The 17,715-nt window shown below is 56.9% G+C and overlaps 1 protein-coding gene across 2 annotated transcripts in view; it reads right to left on the reverse strand.

Annotated features, from left to right (window-relative positions):
• Positions 1 to 17,715, reverse strand: part of SHANK2 (SH3 and multiple ankyrin repeat domains 2) — a 476,261-nt gene that overhangs the window by 293,033 nt on the left and 165,513 nt on the right. The window contains exons 1-2 of one of the 2 annotated variants that reach the window (XM_063092865.1): positions 10,324 to 10,360; positions 6,007 to 6,325 (exon numbers count right to left, since the gene is read on the reverse strand). In XM_063092865.1, coding sequence (XP_062948935.1) covers positions 6,007 to 6,325; positions 10,324 to 10,360 — 356 coding nt within the window. Of the gene's footprint in view, positions 1 to 6,006; positions 6,326 to 10,323; positions 10,361 to 17,715 lie in introns of those variants that run through there. The other variant, XM_063092864.1, reaches the window with a different exon arrangement.

The raw sequence follows: 17,715 nt of genomic DNA on the forward strand, positions 1-17,715 counted from the left end.
CTGCTGAGCCCCCGTGTTGAGCCAGGTGCGAAATACGTCCCTGACAACTACAGCTGACTGGAGCGGGGTTTCTGCCCCTTTGCGAGCCCAAGACCACCCCGGCTGCAGGCAGAGAAGTGCCAAGTGCACCGGTGACAGGAGCATCTCTGAGCATGGCTCCCTCCCAGGTCTCCCCACTCTCAGCTCACGTCACAGGGGAACCCTTGCCCCGTCTCCACCTCGGAGTCTCTCCTCCTCCACGGAGCATCGTCACTTCCCCCAGGGAGGTCTGGACCCTGGCATGTGTGAGCCCCGACTCTGTCAGTCCACATCTCTACCATATCAGTGCTGGGGCTGACATGTCTTCCACCCCCACTTCTGGTCTGGGAACCCTGTGCATCCTCCTCTCTATGGGGAATGACCGGAAAAAAGGGGCCGGTAACTCAAGCCTTCATGCAGCCACTGTCTGTCAGAGAGCAGGGACCACAGAAGGGTGGAAAGACTGGACACTGAACAATGTGGAAGGAGAGAAAGGGACCCCAATTCCTCAGCCAGCCATGATGGACCTGCTTCCCGGGGTGTGCCCCTTCACCTGGCCCTGCCTCCCCACCAGGCATAAACCTGGGGAGACTCGTCGATCCCCTACTCCTAGCCTCCCAGGCAGGACACCCCAGGGAGCTCCCAGCTCCATGCCCCATCCCTGCTCCAAGAGCAGCCCCCCCCCTTTCTGGGTCAGGACGGGGCACAGGAGAGACAGCAGCAGCTGCGGTTCTCGCCAAGCAAATCAGGTCCTTGATCCCCTGGGAGCAAGCCTTGGTGTCCTGGTCTCTGGGTCCCCAGGGAGGCAGGGAGGGGACTCGTGGGGTGGACAAAGACCACAGCCACAGGCTTGACAAGACTGGGGCTTCATTCCCAGGAAGGCGGGGGTGCAGCGTGAGGCAGATTCCCACTGCAAATCATGGCATCCCAGAACCTTCCAGAACCCGTTTCAATCTGTACAGGAAGCAGGTGAAGACCCGTGACTTCTAAAGTCTAAATGGCTACATCCGGAAGGTTCTGCAGTCTCCATACAACCCTGCTTTTTGACTGAGGTGGGTGATGGGGTGGGATGGACACGGGTGTCTCAGGGCGGGTCTTAGGAAGGTGGCCAGGCAGTGCCAGCGGACTCCACTAGAGGGCGCACCTCTAGCAAGGTGAGTCCAGAGCCGCCCACCCGGGACAGGTGCAGCAGGTGCTGCAGGTACGCTGGCTCCCACCCTCCTTGGACCAGCAGCACTCAGAGGACAAGCGAGAAGGAAAACACCAAAAAACAGAGTGAGAGGAAAGAGACGGAGTGGGGGAGGGATGGAAGAACACCAGGGAGAAGAAAGGAGAGCCAGAGAGACCACAGGTGAAGACAGGGCCACACACGGGCAGGGACGTCCACTCCCAGCCCTGTCTTCTTTTCCCCAGAGGGACAGTCCTGCCACAGGCTCTGGGCTTGTCTGGGAGGGGCTGGGCAGCGAGGGGCTGAGGCTGCCCCATGTTCAGTGAAAAGCCCTCACCTTCCAGCGAGCCATGGCCATCCACAAAGCCTGGCCCCAAGCCCCCACAAAGTCCCTCCTGTCATGACACTGCTGGACCACCAGGTGGGCTCACTTCTGCTTTGCACAGGGCCAGCTCCTCCGTGGGGGATGCGGGTCCTGCCTACAGCACAGACCCCAGGCCAGGTCGGCCAGTGGCACAGTGCCAGTCGGGGGGGGGGGAGGGGGCAGGGACAGGCAGGCTGGGGGCCTCCCACGGCTCCCATCGAGGCTGAACCTCAGGGTTTGGCCCAAGGCTGGTTCTGGCCACATTGATGTGTGTTCCTGGCTGAGGTTTCTGGGGCCCTGGGTTGGCGTTTAGGCAAACAGGCTCTGCTTGAGAGAGGGGTGCTGAGTGGCCAGCCTTGCCCTGGTCAGAGAAGACACGGAGGGGACACGGTGGGGGGTTTGGAGCCACAGGGCCTGGGGCAATGCCATCTCTGCTCAGGACGCTACGTCTCCCTCCGACCTGGCTATCTCCCCTTCTCCTGCCTCAGCCCAAGCTAGCATCAGTTGCCTGGACGATGGCACCCGATGCCCTCCAATTCCTGCCCCACAGCAGCAGAGGTGTCTTTCTGAACTGTGGATGATGATGATGACTATGAGAGTGGCACACATTTCTGTACAAGGTACTATGACCAAACAGAACTCAGCACACGACAGCTATTAAATCCTACTCAATCCTCCGCGCAGGCCTGTGGGGGAGGCCTTCAGCAGTCCCATTTTACAGATGAGGACACTGAGGCACTGGATAGTCAGGTGACTTGCCCAAGATCACACGTTGGGTAAGCAGAGGCGGGTGCCACCCAGGCGTTTGGCACAGATTCAGTGGTGGGCTGACATGGCATCTACCCACCAAGACAGGCTTGGAGACGGAGGGGAGGTCAGAGGGCTTTCTCCTCCATGGCATGAGGAGTGTCCGAACCCACCTCCCGGGTTCAGATGATAATGAGAAAGGGCCCTGGGGCAACAGGGCCACCCAGACCCCACTAGTGCCATTCAGCTGGCAGGCCCTTGAGGACGGGGCTGGGCTCTGAGCCTCAAGGACAAAGAAGGAGCAGAGCGGTCTGGCCACCCTTTGAATCCCCAAAAGGCCCTGGGCTGGGTGGCAAGACCCCGTGCACAGCATTGCCCAGCACTTCCCTGCCTTAGTAAAGGCCATTTCCACACATGGATACAGATGTGAAAAGCCAAGCTGTGGTCCTGCAGCCAGAAAACACAGCTCCAGCCGCAAGCCCCCACTGCGTGTGGCTTCCAGGACATTCGGAGCCATGTTTTGTAGTGCTCCAGCCAATACACCCTGGCTGACCCACTGGAACATCCCTGTGCCCAGCCAAGGTGTCTGGCACCTGTGTGTGCTCAGGTGATTGCTGCGTGAATTGGCTCAGCCCCTCTGAACCCCCTCATTGTGTAGAAATTTCTGCACCTGATCGTGCATGGCCCTGTGCAGGGCACAGGAAAGACCAACAACGGCACCAGAGTCCCTGCGGGGGCTTCAAAGAGGGGCCTGGAGAGGCCCACCTGCCTCATTTTCTCCAGCCCACCCTCCTGCTGTGCAGTCAGGTATTTCTCCTCACTGTCTATCTTCTCATCCTACGGGGCAGCCAGTGCGACTGGTGAGTCCTGGTTAGGACAGTGGGGACTTGGTGGAAGGACCTGTCTGCTTGTCAGTAGCCACCCAGGGGCTACTGCCACCAACAAGCGGCTGGATCCCGGGTAGATGGACATGGGATAGGTAGACTCTGAAGGAGTGGGGAAGAGGGGAGGGAAGAAGAGAGGGACAGGGCCAAAGAGGCAGGACCGACAGGTCAGGTACCACCTGGCAGCAGCCCACATTTGGGGGAGTGCCCATCTGGTTATAGTGCTGAAAGTCCCGAGTCCTGCGCATACCTGGTCAGTTGGCTGCCTGCCAAAAGGTTCTGGTTGGTAAAGGGGATAGTCCTCGTTGAGCTCTGGGCCTGGACGTGGACTTGAGACTGACTAAGGGCCAACATGTATGGAGAAATTACCAGTGCAAGGCCCTGTGCTGCATCGCGGCCCTAAATTACTCCATTTCCTTTTGATCCTCATTTTACAATCGAAAAGATGAAGCCCAGAGTGGATAAGTAGCTCACCCAAGGTTACACAGCTACTCGGGGTACTGTGCAGAAGCACGTGCCCAGGCAGCAAGCATTCCAGGCCGGCCACTGTGACGATCACACACATATACACACATGGACATGCACACACACAAACACACAACCATACACACAGACATGCACACACATGAACACACACGTACAAACACACATGGACACACAAACACACCGACATGTGCACACACATACAAATGTACATGCATGGACATGCTCACATGTACAAACACACGCACATAGACATGCACACACACTTACCAACACATGCACATGGACACACGCACACAAGTACAAACGTAGGTACATGGATGCACACACAGGTACCAACGTATGCACATGAACACACATGCATGCTTCAAACATATGTGTGTGGACACACGCACATGAAAAAACGTGTACATGGACACACACACACTTACCGACATACACACATGGACACGCATACCAACACACACACACACATACCAACATACGCACACGGACACGTGCATGTGTACCAACATACGCACATGGGCATGTGTAAGCAAACATAAACAAGTATGCACTCACAATCTCATGCACACACATGCACACCCCCACGCACCCGTGCAGCAGGAAATCAGGGACAGTCACGCAGGGTCCCTGCCCTGAGCCCCAGCTGCCTTCCTGTCTTCACAGCAACATTTGTGTGCAGCCTGTGCCAGTCCCTGGCCACAGTGCCCTTGGTGTCTTACTAGATTTTGTACTGGGGGAAGAGGACACAGTCTTTTTAAAATTATAGTCATGATTCTAGCTAAGGGTGTGGAGTGGAATCGGATGCCTCGGGGGAATCCTCTAATTTAGCTTTTAACTGCTCCTAGCGCCTGGGACTTCTCCCTTGGGGTTACTCAAAGCGAGAATCTAGACCAGAGCCGGGGACTGGAGCTCACCGTGGGAAGTGAGAGTTCTGGTGGGAAGTGTCAGCGGGCTTCGGGGCTAACTCACTGATGGGAGCTCGGGGGTCTGCCAGCTCCCAGAAGGTCAGGCCTCTGCCCTGCCGCAAGGCCAGGAGACCTGGGTGCCATGTTTTCCCCATCATCTCCCTGGCTGCAGACCCCACCTCTGCTGGTCATGGTCAGGGCAAACTGAACCCTCCCCAAACTCACAGCCAGCTTGCAGGATGGAGCACTCGTGTGGCCCGGGAGGTGGCGGCCCCCTCCCCATCACCCCGATGTTGGCTGACATCGGGGCCACTGTGGCCAGCAAGACCCTGCAGTGAGGCTGGGGAACCCAAGAATCTTCTACACATCACCAAGAACACCGTGACAGCCAAGCAAGCACAGGCCCGCAGGCCAAGCCCATATGAACGCCTCGTTCTGCCCCGCCGCATACCAGCCGTGGGACCTGGGGAAAGTCACAGTGGCATCACGGAGAGAAGGAGCTGGCAGAGGTTAGGCTCATGGACCCAGCTGGCCAGGTGGAAATGTGGGGGATTAGCAGCAATGGTGACCGTCCCTGCTGCGGCTGCTTTGATTGCTCGGACCAACATTGATTCTGCCCCCAAGACCCAAACAGCGAGTTGACCCCTGGAAAGTCCCTTCCTCGCCTGAAAAATCCTGGAAGATGACATGACAGGCAGAGAGTGGTCTTGCGAGCTGTAGCTCGGAGCACGGATCCAGGTCCCCAGGCTGCATGGGAGGCAGGCGAGCAGGGAGGACCCAGACCCAGAGTGCCTCTTTCTGTCCCATGCTGGCTGGTGTCCTTGTCTAGAAAATGGGCTGAGGAACGGGGTCCCATCACCTGGGGCTGCTTCAGAAGCTGGCTGGGACACTCTCCATGCACCTGCCATGCTGGGCAGACACAAAGTCGCCACTCAGTAGCGCTAACTGAGGGCATGACTGCGGCTGTCAGGACACGGGGGGGTCTCAGGTGCTGTGACAAGGCCCCTCGGAGCCTTAGTTCCCTCCTCCGTGCCAGGCGGACTTTCTCATTGGTGCTGATATGTGGGATTCCCTGTGGATGCCGTGCAGATGCAGGTCGCAAATGCAACACCTGGGAGAGCGTGTGGCTAGGCCCGGGCTTGCTGCCTTCCCTCCCGCCCGCTGGATATGTCACTTTGAGGACTGAGAGGTCCAAGGACAGGCGAAGGCAGCCAGGCCCCCATACAGTGGCACCCCACCCCACAAGATGCTCCGCGCAGCCTCTCAACCTATGTGGGGCTGTCACGGCCACGAACGTTTTCTCGGCATTGGGGTAGGAGGGTTTCCTGCTCAACCTCCACAAGCCCCCGGGTGGGAGAACCAGTACCACGGCACGAGGAGGTCTCCTCCCTGGGTACCCACGGAAGCCCCGTGCCCGACCCCGCTCCTTACCCGCCGTGCCAGTGTGGCTGGGGCCTCCTGCCATCCTCGCCTGTACCACCCAGCCTGTTGAGCGATGGGGACCGGCTGCGGGGCCCAGGGACGTAGCTTGCGATGGTCTTCACGGTGCCATCGGGCTTGCTGGGCATCTGCTGCAGCAACTGGGGTGACAGGCTGCGGTGGGAGGAGGCCGCGGAGCAGACGGCCCAGTCGGGCGCGCTGGCATTGAGGTTATTGTCGCTGTTGGAGCGCAGCAGGATCCGGGGGGCGGCCAGCGTGTTGGGGGGCCGCCGCCTGCGGTTGGAGTACGCCGGGGCCTCTCGGAAGGGCACTGGGTGGGAGAGAACAGGGAGGAAGTGGGTGAGTGCATCCGTGTCACATCGAGCGGGCGGGGACACCAGAGAGGCGCAGGCCATGGGCGTCCAGGCCCCCACGCGAGCGGAGGGGAGGGGAACTGAGACCACACCTGGACTCCGTGAGGCCTGGAACCCACCCCCGACACAGAAGCAGAGACGGGTGGAGACTAAACTCGTCTCCACCGCACAGAAGCTCAAGCCAGCGCTTCACATGGAAGGGACTCGGGGTCGAGCTTCCATCTGGCCGGAGCCCATTCCTTCCACAGCCCTGGAAGACATCCGGCAGCTTTGACACGTGTAAGGATGGGCCGCCCCGACTCATAAAGCCATCGGGCCACAGAGCTCCTCCCCCTGATGACCTGAACTTGGCCTGAACACCACCCCCCCACCAAATTCATTTGTTGAAGGTCTGACCCCCACTATCTCAGAATGTGATAGGATTTGCAGATAAGGTCTTACAGAGGTAATTCGGTTAAAATGGGGTCCTTAGGGTGGACCCTGATCCCATAGGACTGGTGTCCTTATAAGAAGAGGAGCTTAGGACACACACACACACACACACTCACACACACACACAGACGACCACATGAGGACACAGGGAGAAGATGCCATCTACAAGCCCAGAAGAGAGGCCTCAGGAGGAACCAGCCCTGCTGCACCTGGATCTCGGACTTCTGGCCTCCAGACGTGACAGTAAACTTCTGCTGTTGAAGCCGCCCAGCCTGTGGCACTTTGTTACAGCAGCCTGGACAAACTAATACAGCCCTCAAGGCTACTGGTCAGAACGAGCCCACTTCAACCCCAACTAAGAATGCTCCTTTCTGCAGCCTGTGGAACTGGGGCCAGAGACCGCGGGAGGTGGGCACACCTTATCTGGTTCCTTATGAAGTTCTAGACGGAGGGAAGGCTCTTCCTCTCCTGAGTTCAGCGTGCCCAGGGACTCAGAATGACGACGACTGTCCTCGGGAGCCATGAGGGACGGTGTCCATGCTGCAGCTGCTCTGGGCTGCTCAGAGCACTGGAGCCAGAAGTAGGACATGTCCTTTCCAAGACGAAGCATCTCTAGGAAAGCGCCCTCCAGGCCACAGGGGCATGAGTCGATGCCAGCAAGTCCTGCCTACCCCGGCGCTGGGCTTCCTCCTGGCTCTGATGCCTAAGGCAGCTTTCCCACCTGCCACAGGATTTTCTCCCTGGGGAGTGAAGCCACACATGGCTCTAATGTTTCCTGCCCAATGCCAGGGCCTCCATGTGGCACACTGGAAGGTACAAAGCAGGAGGAGGCAGTGTCCTCCAGAGGAGCTGGTCTGGGGAAGCACCTGAATGTCTCAAAGGAGAAGAGTGTCACAAACAGTTTAGGACAGAATCCTGGGCAATCTACCACCTCTGGCTGCCCAAGGTCAGGGGTCTCTGTGACGCACGTTATAGAAACCAAGGATGGGTGCACATCACAGAGACTGCTACCAGCCCACACACACCTTGGATGGCAGGGCTCACGGGGACAGAGGAGGTGGACAGAGGTGGTGCTGGCAGAGCTCACGAGGACAGAGGTGGCTCTGGTAGAGCTCAAAGTGAACAGAGATAGCACTGGCAGAGCTCAAAGGGGACACAGGTGTCCCTGGCAGAGCTCACTGAGGACAGAGGTGGCACTGACTGAGATCAAGGGGATGGAAGTGACCCAGGGCGCCACTGAAACAGCTGTGTCCCCCTTCCCAGTCTCCCCAGGACGCAGGACAGTCCCGTGGAAAGGAAGTGGGAGCCAAGCCCAGGACGCTGTGCAAAGACGGCAGGAGGCTTCCTGTGGATGTGCATGTGGACTTCACACTGGGGGACTTCAGTGCACTTTGCAGGAAGGGGAAATGACACACCGGGAAGGTCACAGTCCCCCCGCCAGGCAGCAGCACACTCTCTCTTGCACCCGCTCCTCCGTGAAGATTTCTGTCGGAGGCGGAGGCACCACCGAGCAGCCTGGGCTCTCACCTGCTCTTACTTCCTCAAAGCAAACGAATTCGTACCCGCCAGCCAGGGTGGCGGGTGAGAGACCAGGAGTGGGAAAAGCCAGCGCCCCATGGCGCCTCTCTCAGGAGCCTGCTCTGGAGGCCGCAGCAGCCCACCTGCTGGCAAAACCGTCCTGGGTCTGATCCCCACATTTGCGTTTTGCTGGTCCTGAGGGCAAGCCACATTGGTGTCCTCCCCCTCAGCAGGCAGAGGCTAAAAAAACCGTGGAATGACTGAGTAGTCATCACTGAGGCTTGGAAAATGCTGCTGGCAGCGAGAGCTCCTGGGTGATCTGGGAACTGCCTGATCCGGGGGTGGACGTGGGGATTAAAAGACCGTACAGGGCGCCGACGATCCCACAGTCTCAGAGAGCGATTATCTTTCATTCACAGAGATTAGGGGCTGGAGCGCTATATTGGCGTGAAAGCAAAAACCTGAAGCAAACACAGCAAGGAAAAGGCCGTCACAGAGGCCATCGGCTTCCTGGAGCACCCCGAGGAGAGGCCAGGGTGGTCGCTGACCACGTGGGGGAGACGCCCGCAGCCCCCCAGCAAGGAAACACTGACATCCCGCGGCTTTACCTTCTACTGAGCCTCCCCGTCCCCTGCCAATGGTCCGCTCCCTTTTTCTGACCCATGTAACGGGGGAAGGTATCAATGTCCTCGATATACAAGTGATGACATTTGGGGGTGGGGGGAGTCCTGCCAGTTGCTAAGGTAAACTCAGTAGGAAAGACAAGCCTATGAAAGTACGGAATGGATACAGAATGAAGCTCACGCCATCACCCCCACCTGAAATGTTTATGCTGTTCATGGACGATAAAAATTGAAGTCCCAGAAGGTGAATTTTGGAGAAAAACGTAAGAGAATGGGCATAGACAAAGGCTGTTTTTTAATATCAATTCCAAACAATCAGGCTGAGGCGTGAGGACTCGGAGGGTGGGAAGCATTCACGTGGGGAAGCCGCCCTTGGGGGTTCAGGAATAAAATAGCTGGGACATTTTCAAATACATTTTACCCTGAAGACCAGGCAAATTACTCAAATGGAATCTCATAGGTGACATCAGGGTGAACATTTTAATGAAAATTACCTCGCTTAATTACCAAGATTCATATTAAATTAGTTTCCCGAGCACTAAAATTTCTTCAGTGTTCATTTTACGATGAACTCAGGCTGGGAAGTACCTTCCTAATTTCTTTAAAGTAACATCTTCATGAACCTTCTGATTTCATAAAACGAGAGCTCTCTGACAAAACCGTCGAACTGGAACTATCCATGGAAATGATGATTTTTGCGAAAAGGGTTAAAAATAACTCTTTTCCTGTCTGAAAATGATTAATATTCCACCCAACTGTTTCCTTCTTTCGGGCAATCTGCAAACTCTTAAGTGGGTGGATATTTTCTTAGCTGCCTTACATGCCTTTATTTATACATGTTCCCCCAACAATAAAAACCACGCAAGGTATGACAGAAAGCGTATGCACTTTTAAAGGCTGCCACGCTACAGTCCCCAGCCACTCCATGACAATGCCACCCCAAGAGAGCCTAGCAGAGCTGCAGAGTAACTCCAAGGGCATCCACCCGTTCAGTGCAGCCAGCCATGTGCCCGCCCTTGCCTACCAAGTACTTAGCAGCCCTCCAGGTAACCGACAGACTGGAGTCAAAACTTCCTTTATGTTCCACAGGACTTAGTTCTTAATGTGCCTCTGCACAGCCACTGCTGGTGCACGTTCAGGACGGCAATTCTGCAAGGGGCTGGAGGCTTAGAAACACAATAAAATAAAAGGGCACCTTCAACGGTGTTAATGTTCCAGACCCACTAAAACAAAACCGTATCACGAACCTCAAGTAATTATGCCCTTGCGTGAGACGGGTGAACAACCAGCAATTTTAGGAGGAGCTGACGTTCCTCTCCCCCCGAGGATCTGTGAGAAACCTCCCGCGCCCGTGCCCCGAGCTCCCTGCAGTTCTTCCTTACCTTCCTTCTTGGTGAAGGCATTTAACAAAGACTTCATTTTCCCTCCGACTTTGGCAGCGGTCCGCTCATTATATAACCTTCTCGGATGGAAGGAAGGAAAGGCGTGCAGCCCGGCCCCTCGCAGTGACAGCGGCTGGGACCCGGGGAGAGGCGGCAGGCGTCTGGGCACGGTGCACTCCCGAGCCTCGCTGGGCATGCCAGCCCCGGCGTGCGGGTGACAAAGCCCACCCCATATTCTGTCTGTCAGCTGGGAACCGACTGCACGCAGACCGGGGCTCCTCTCAACGCCGGCTAGCTCTCACGGTGCTCGTCATGGGAGCCGTGCTACTCTGCTTCTGTGATCAGGGCGTTTAGGCAGAGGCAGCACGGAGGGTTCATGCGGATCAAGCGTGCTTGAGCCGGCAGCCAGGATGCACAGGGAGGCATCTGTGAGCCTGAGCCCTGGTTTTCCAAGGAAACTCAGGCTGCTGCTGGGCGCTCCGTGCGCCTGTGGCTAAATATAATGCACTGTGCTTTTCTATTTTTTTAAAAAAAAAATTTTAAAGAAAAAGCCAAGTTTGTTTGTCAGCTAGCAGATGTGGTAAGCGAGTCAAGAGGGAAAGACATCCGAGTACTGGATAAGCCTCACAGCAGACGCATGCTAACTGGGCAATCATTCCAGCAGTTCTGGAATTTCTGAGCACGACCCATATTTCTGTTGAGAAGAATCAGATACAAGTACCCATTACTTCTCTGGCTCCCCCTTGGCGTGGTGATTACCCTGAAAAATAAGAAAACTAAAGAAAAACAGGATTCCACCCACTCTCACTTTTTTTTTTTTTTAAAGAGAGAGAGAGAAGAAAATTAGACTGGAACCCAGCCAAGGAGCACCCTGATTCCAAGTCACTTCACAGATTCTTAGCAGAAATCTGGGAGAAGCAAGGAAGGATTACCCTTGGAAATGCTACACCAAGAAAGTTCTATCTGTGAAGCAAGCACAGAGAAGGGGCCGCTCCCTGGCTGCTCTGTGGCAGGTGGGACAGGGGTTTATTCCTACATAAGGAGAAAGGTCTTCCTGCACTGAATGGACACCCCGGGGGCGCACGGTTTTGTCGCCCCCTGCATCTGCTGCCGGGGCTGTAATTAACTGTGCGCTTTGCTGAGAGAACAGTTTCCGAAATTAAAAAAATAATAAAAAAGGGAGAAAGATGAGACGAGATGGTGAAAAGGCAGCTGGAGCCCTGAAGCTGAATTCACATGGCCGGCTGGCTGGGTGACAGCGACAATGGCGGCCCAGGGAGAGGAAGGCTGGCTTCCTCGGGGAGCGTGTGCCCTTCTTGCGGGCACGCTCAGATGCTTGGACGCTGTGCCAAGCGGTCTCACAGCCACAAAGGAGTCACCGTGTGGGTGCCCCGCGCTAGCTGAGCATCTAAACATCATCTCTCATGTGACTCGCACCCCTCATCAGCTGCGGCAAAACCCGCCCCACCACAGTGCCATTCACAGAACCGAGCGAGAGCCATCTCTGAAACGTGCACTAAGGGAGACGCCACCAGCGTGCCCCCCACCAGTCACACACCGCCTTGGACGCTTTGGAGGAGGTTGAACAGCTTTAAGAAGAATCTCCCTTGGATGCACCGAGTGTCACCAACTTGGGGGGAGCTGAGACATGTCCTACTGGCAGACTTGCAGGGGGTCTTCAACTGGTGGGCGCCTGCTCATTGCAGCGCGTTGGCCGCTTGGGCCCGCCCACCTGTCCTGGCTGGTGAGTGCTGGGACCTGGGATGGAGACGCTGCCGTGTTAGAATATAAAGGCAGCTCCTCTCCAGAGGCTCGGGGACCTGGACACTCGCATGCCGGGCCACGTGGGCCCAAAGAACTCGCCAAAGCTCAGGGAACTCTCTGGGAGCCTCGGAGACTCAGCGGCGCTCAACACTTCCTCCATCTGCTGGGGATCGACACCCTCGCAAAAGCACAGAGAGAGCCTCGTCGCGAGCCAAGTCTCCGTGCCAGTCACTGCTCCAGTGCTGCTGCCTTTGCAGGGCAGAGGGATTGTGCACGTTGCTGGGTCGGCAAGATTGGGGACCAGCCAAAGACAGGGGGTGCCTGCCACCCCTGTTTACTGGGGCTATTTGACAGTCCTGCATCTTTTCTGACTTGAGGAGAAGGCAGGGGCCAAGACGGGCCCTTCTTCCCCCCGGCTATGGCCTCAGATATATTGAAGGACCAAGAAAAAGCCCCTGCCCAGTCGAAACCATAGCAGAACCCCAAATCTCCCAATGCAAGCAGTGCATTTACATGCGGCCCAGACAGGAAAGCCGTCGGCCTCCGCCGCCGCCAGTGGCAAATGTAGCGACTGTTCCTTGCAACAAGTTTGCCCACAAATAGGAGCGGAGCCAGGAAACAAATGGGCCCTGGGCTGCCCAACGAGGGGAGAAGGGAGCCTTTTCCAAGACGAGGCCGGGCCCAGGAACACGGCTCACTGGCCTGGAGAGGAGAGCAGGCCCCACTCTCCATCCCGGGTACCTCTTCCCCACGCGACCCACCCCTGCATCCAACGCCCCGCTGGGTTTGTGGACCTCGAGCCTGCGCAGGCCCGTGGGATGCAATGGTGAGCAGAAGGAATAGACCCGCGTCTCCTTCTCAGACGGCACAGGGATGGGCGGGGGAATGGCACGAGACTTGGGACATACAATTTGAGGAACCCCAGGAAACACGCCCAAGCCAAAGGATTCCTTTTCTAGACACCTTCAATTCTTTTAACAAGCAGGCAACTCTTCCACTCCAAGCTTGAAGGAACCTGAGTAGACAATTCACAAAGATCAGGAGCTAGGCTCAGTCAGGGCATCTTGTGTGCCCTGGCCTGGGCCAGGCTCCGCCACGCCAGGTCTCATGGTCAACGGCACAACAAATCCAGCTGGGGGAGGTGGGCCATTCCTGACACCACCCTCTTGGCCATGTGTCAGGCACGCTCTCCTCGAATACTTTCAGCGACAGTGGGCTCACTGCCCACATGCCGTGGTTCTCACTGTTGGACACGTAGGGCGGCATCCACAAGTGGGGTGAACGCTGGTGCTGGGCCCACACATGCGTGTTTCCTGACCTTTTGCTTCAAACAAAAGGTCGGCGCCCGCCACTCACCTCTGTCCCTAGTGGACGCAGACCATTTTCTAATTTGATGGGGATGCTATTGCATTAAAAGCACAGACTTCACCCCGCCAGCCATCTGCATCCTTAAGGGCATTTTCCATCCTGTGCCCTGGCCCATCCTCTTCTGTGGGAACACTTATCAGCTGTCCACGGGCAGCAGCAATGCAGCACACCTGCATGTACGTCCCCCCTCGTATCATGAGCGTGCCTGCAGCCCACCCCGGCTGCCTGGCTGGGAGAGTAGTTCTGCAGGACTGAACGTCTGGTCCCCCACATGGCTGCAGCTCTCTCACGTACAGCACTCTCAGGAAAGGGAGCCCCAAGCACCAAGTGGACAGTCAACACCCTGCAGCTGCAGCCCATGTGCCTGTTTGTGCTAATCCTCTCTGGCCCTTCACCCTCCAAACCACAGAGGCCCAGAGACCCGGCGCTAACCCACGCTACTTTGGAAAGTTGGGGCAGCAAAGACAGAGGCTGGGGCAGAGTGTCCTGCAGAACTGCAGAAATGAGCTAACACTGTCTCCATCTCCAAAATAAGGAGACGGAGGACAACCGAGAGCTAGAGTTAAAAATAAACATTAAGACAAAGATGGAAGACAAAAATCAAAAAATGCATTTCTCCCTGAGGCTTCCAGACATTTTGTGCTCCAAGTAATTCATCCCATCATGCAGTCTCAGACTTCTGGAATGTTCTTCAGGAGCCCCCACCCAGGACTTCCCGAGACCAGCTGCAAGTCTCTATAGACGACATGGAAGAGGTTCAGAGAGGCCGGGCGAGCTGCCCAGGGTCCCAGACCCCCCTGCCTCCTGCCACAGGTGTGACTATGTCAGAGCCCACGTGCCCCTCAACAGCTGACCTTTCCTCCATCCACCTTCAGACTCTGCTCCTCTACAGGGGCCTTCCCAGACAACCCAAAACGACCCGGGGGCTCGTTCTGGCCACGCTCCTGCTGAGTGCACGTGAGGATGGATGTACTTGACGTGGATTTCACTGTGGAAGAGGGCGAGATTGGTAAGGCAGAACTGCTGGGGCCGGCTGGGCCGGGCGAGGTGGACGGCAGAGAAGGGGCGTCTAGTTCTCGGTGGGAATCTGTCCACCTTCCCACCCCTCGCCTTCCCAGAGGACAGGGAGCTCCTTCTGAGTCCATGGACAGATGAACACGCAGAAGGAACGATTAGATGGAGGCCGCCAAATCAGGTCGTTTCCAGAATGGAAGAATGTCACCCTAAGTGAACCCCAAACTCTCAGGCTCCTTGCCTGGTCCTTCTGCCACCAGCTCAGCTCCACACAGCCCAACTCCAGCATCTGCCCCCTGGTAATCCGCAAGTCCCCAACTCCCACAGCCCCATGCCTCCCCTTCCCTCATCGCCCACCACGAGGACCCGCACGGCTCGCCCCATACACGGAACCGCCTCTCTCGAGCCTCAGACTTGCTAAGTCTTTATTTGCCGTGTCTTTTGACAACTGCCTGACAACAGGCTGAAAATAATCTCCCTTCTTGTATAAAAAAAGGCTCTTCGCACATCAGAACATTTCAAGACGCTCTGAAGTCCTGGCAGGGAGGATGTACCAGGTGTGACAAACATGCCTGGCGAGACATGGATGTGCCGAGGGGGTTCAGACAAACTGCCCGTTTCGTGGTGACGTACGCCACCCCCACTTGCTGGGGCTTTAGGGCAGCTGTAGAGAAAGAGCCGTCGGGGGAGCCCAGCTGTCTGTTTCGGCACTGACTGTGGGTCTGAAGCTCTCTGCAGCCACGGGCCGGTCAGGCACACCCCAGCCCTCAGCTTCTCCATCTGTAAAATGGGAATAACAGCTTATTCCCAGGGTTGGCTTCGGGGATCACCTGAGCTCACGTCTGAAGCGCAAAGGGGTGGGGCCAGCAAACAAAATGGGGCCAATCCCAGCTCTGTGACCCTGGAAAGTCACGTGACCTCCCCGTGCCTCCGCTCCCTCATCTTTAAGATGGGGATATTAACGGTGCCACCTCACAGGAGGGCTGCGAGGATCAAGTAAATGGACATTTGTAACAGTGCCTGGTGTTTTGGGCTCTTGGTGGTCACTAAGTACATTTAATTTTTAAAAATATGCAAGTGATAGCAAGGCGATCTCCCCTTCCCCCATCCCATCCCAATCTCCGAAGGAAATCAGCCCCCTACTTCCCTCAGAATGCATTTATGTTATCCTTTCGGGTGTCAGGAGCACGAAGTCTCCCTGGCTGATCCCATCAGAGGACAGATCCCTTCTCAGGGCTCCGGTGGCAGCAGTCGGCCCTCGGGGCTTTGCCTGGTGCCAGGAGACTCCAAGCTCGTTGAAGGACAGGTTTCCTGCCCAGCGCCCTGCCCCCAATCCCGTTACCCTGAAGACTAGGGGGAGGGGCTCCTAACGCTCTGGATGTGAACAAATGAATGAGTGAATGAATGAACCAGTCAAGACAGGGATGGTGAGTCCTCCTGGGTGCCTCAAGGCTCTTTACACCAGGTACACCAGGCTCGTCTCCAGCTGACTACAGTCATCTGAGGTCAGAAGCCCTCTGATGTCTCTGTCCCCACCCAGCCACTTCCACCCAGAGCCATGCACACACCCAGCAGAGGCTGGGCAAGGGCTTGTGCTAGCCACGGTCACGCTGCCCTGGGAACCTGGCAAGGCCTTTGCTGCGGGGCTGAATGTGCTGAATCCTGGCTGCCCACCAAGGACCACAGGGCTCATCCTCACCTGCTTCTGTGCTGCGGCTTGAGCCCGCTGGATGCACCACATGAGGAATGCCCTGATGCAGGACAAGCAACACGGTGTGGAACCAGCTCTAGAGCAACGTCCAGTGCCTCTGACCACCCACGGCACCTGCAGTGCCAAGGTGCAGCCCCCACCGCAGATCAGCCCGTGCGGCACAGCACCTCATGCCACAGAGAAGCCTACGCCACAGAGCAGCCCGTGCCAGAGCAGCCTGCACGGGGCTGGACATCCAGGCTGGCCACACAGTTCCTGGCTTGGCTGTCTGGCCCCTTGGAGCGCCATGACCTTCCCTTTCCTGTGTCAACATCTAAACTGGACTCTGTTGCCTGCAACTGAGACCCTGACTGATAGAACTGTCCAGTGCCACCAGGACCCCTGTCCGGGGCCAGGTACCTGACATCTCTAAGGGAGAACTTGGCCCCAGGGACCCTGAGAGCATCCCCACAACTTCTGCCGCCAGACTTTCTGGGTTCAAATCCAAGCTGGGTAACTGTCTCCAAGTCAGGAAATGTCTCTGGACTCTGGAAGTCTGATGGGCAAACAAGCACCACAACGGTGGCTGCTTCAGAGAGCCGCTCTGGGGGTCAGTCGCCTGCTGTCCGTGGTTCTCACACACAGTGAGCATGCAACAAAGTTTAGCTCCAACGCCGCCACTATGTCCACGACGGAAGTTTGTCTCTACAGGTTGATCGTTCATCACTGTGATTGTTACAACAGCCTGCTGGGGGCCAGGGGTCCTGGCATGCTTTCACAGTCCCTCTGGGCAGCCCACGTGGCTACAGCAGCAGAAGGTGATGGGACAGCTCAAGAGAGGGTCCTGTCCTCAGTTCGGGACACAGCAGTCCCCAGATTCTGCTTGTATATGAGCTCAGACCCAGACTCCCCCAGAACCTCTGCCAGGAAGGAGCTCCAAGTGCCAGAAAGCACAAAGGCCAGACTTGGGTTGGGCTCCGCCTTCCAGGGATGCACAGAAAGCTTCATGTCCAACTTAAACCCTGGCCAGAAGCTTGACTGTGGTGACAACCAAGTCAGAAGACAAGAAAATAAAATGCTGGGATATAAGAAGTAACACTGGCAAACTCCCCAGGGCTGTGCAGCAGGGGATGCCTTGACATCCCAGAAGGCGGCTATCCTGCCCTTCTCTAGTCTGAGGACGTGCCCTCACACCACCCACATTTCAGGGGAGGAGGCAGGGATGGAGACAGGGCTGGATAAGCAGAGAGAGAGCCTGAGCCTGTTTCTGCCTTAACCCAAACTCACGGCAGGCGGCTCTAACCTCTGGTCAGATGGGAGGCCCATGGGGAGCTGAAAGGAGAAGCAAAACTCCTGAGGGTCTCAGTGGCCCACCAGCCCCTGCCTCCACTTTATCTTACAAAAGCGAAAACTAAAAGCCGAGAAAGAAACTGTGTGCGCGGGAGCCGTGGCCAGCACACGCAGGGCCGGGGGCAGGCAGGCGGCAGGGGCAGGGCAGGTGCAGGGCAGGTGCAGGGCAGGTGCAGGGCAGGTGGAGCCGATTCCTCCCACCCATC

Source organism: Cynocephalus volans, chromosome 4 (genome assembly GCF_027409185.1).
Source record: "Cynocephalus volans isolate mCynVol1 chromosome 4, mCynVol1.pri, whole genome shotgun sequence".
NCBI lineage: Eukaryota > Metazoa > Chordata > Mammalia > Dermoptera > Cynocephalidae > Cynocephalus > Cynocephalus volans.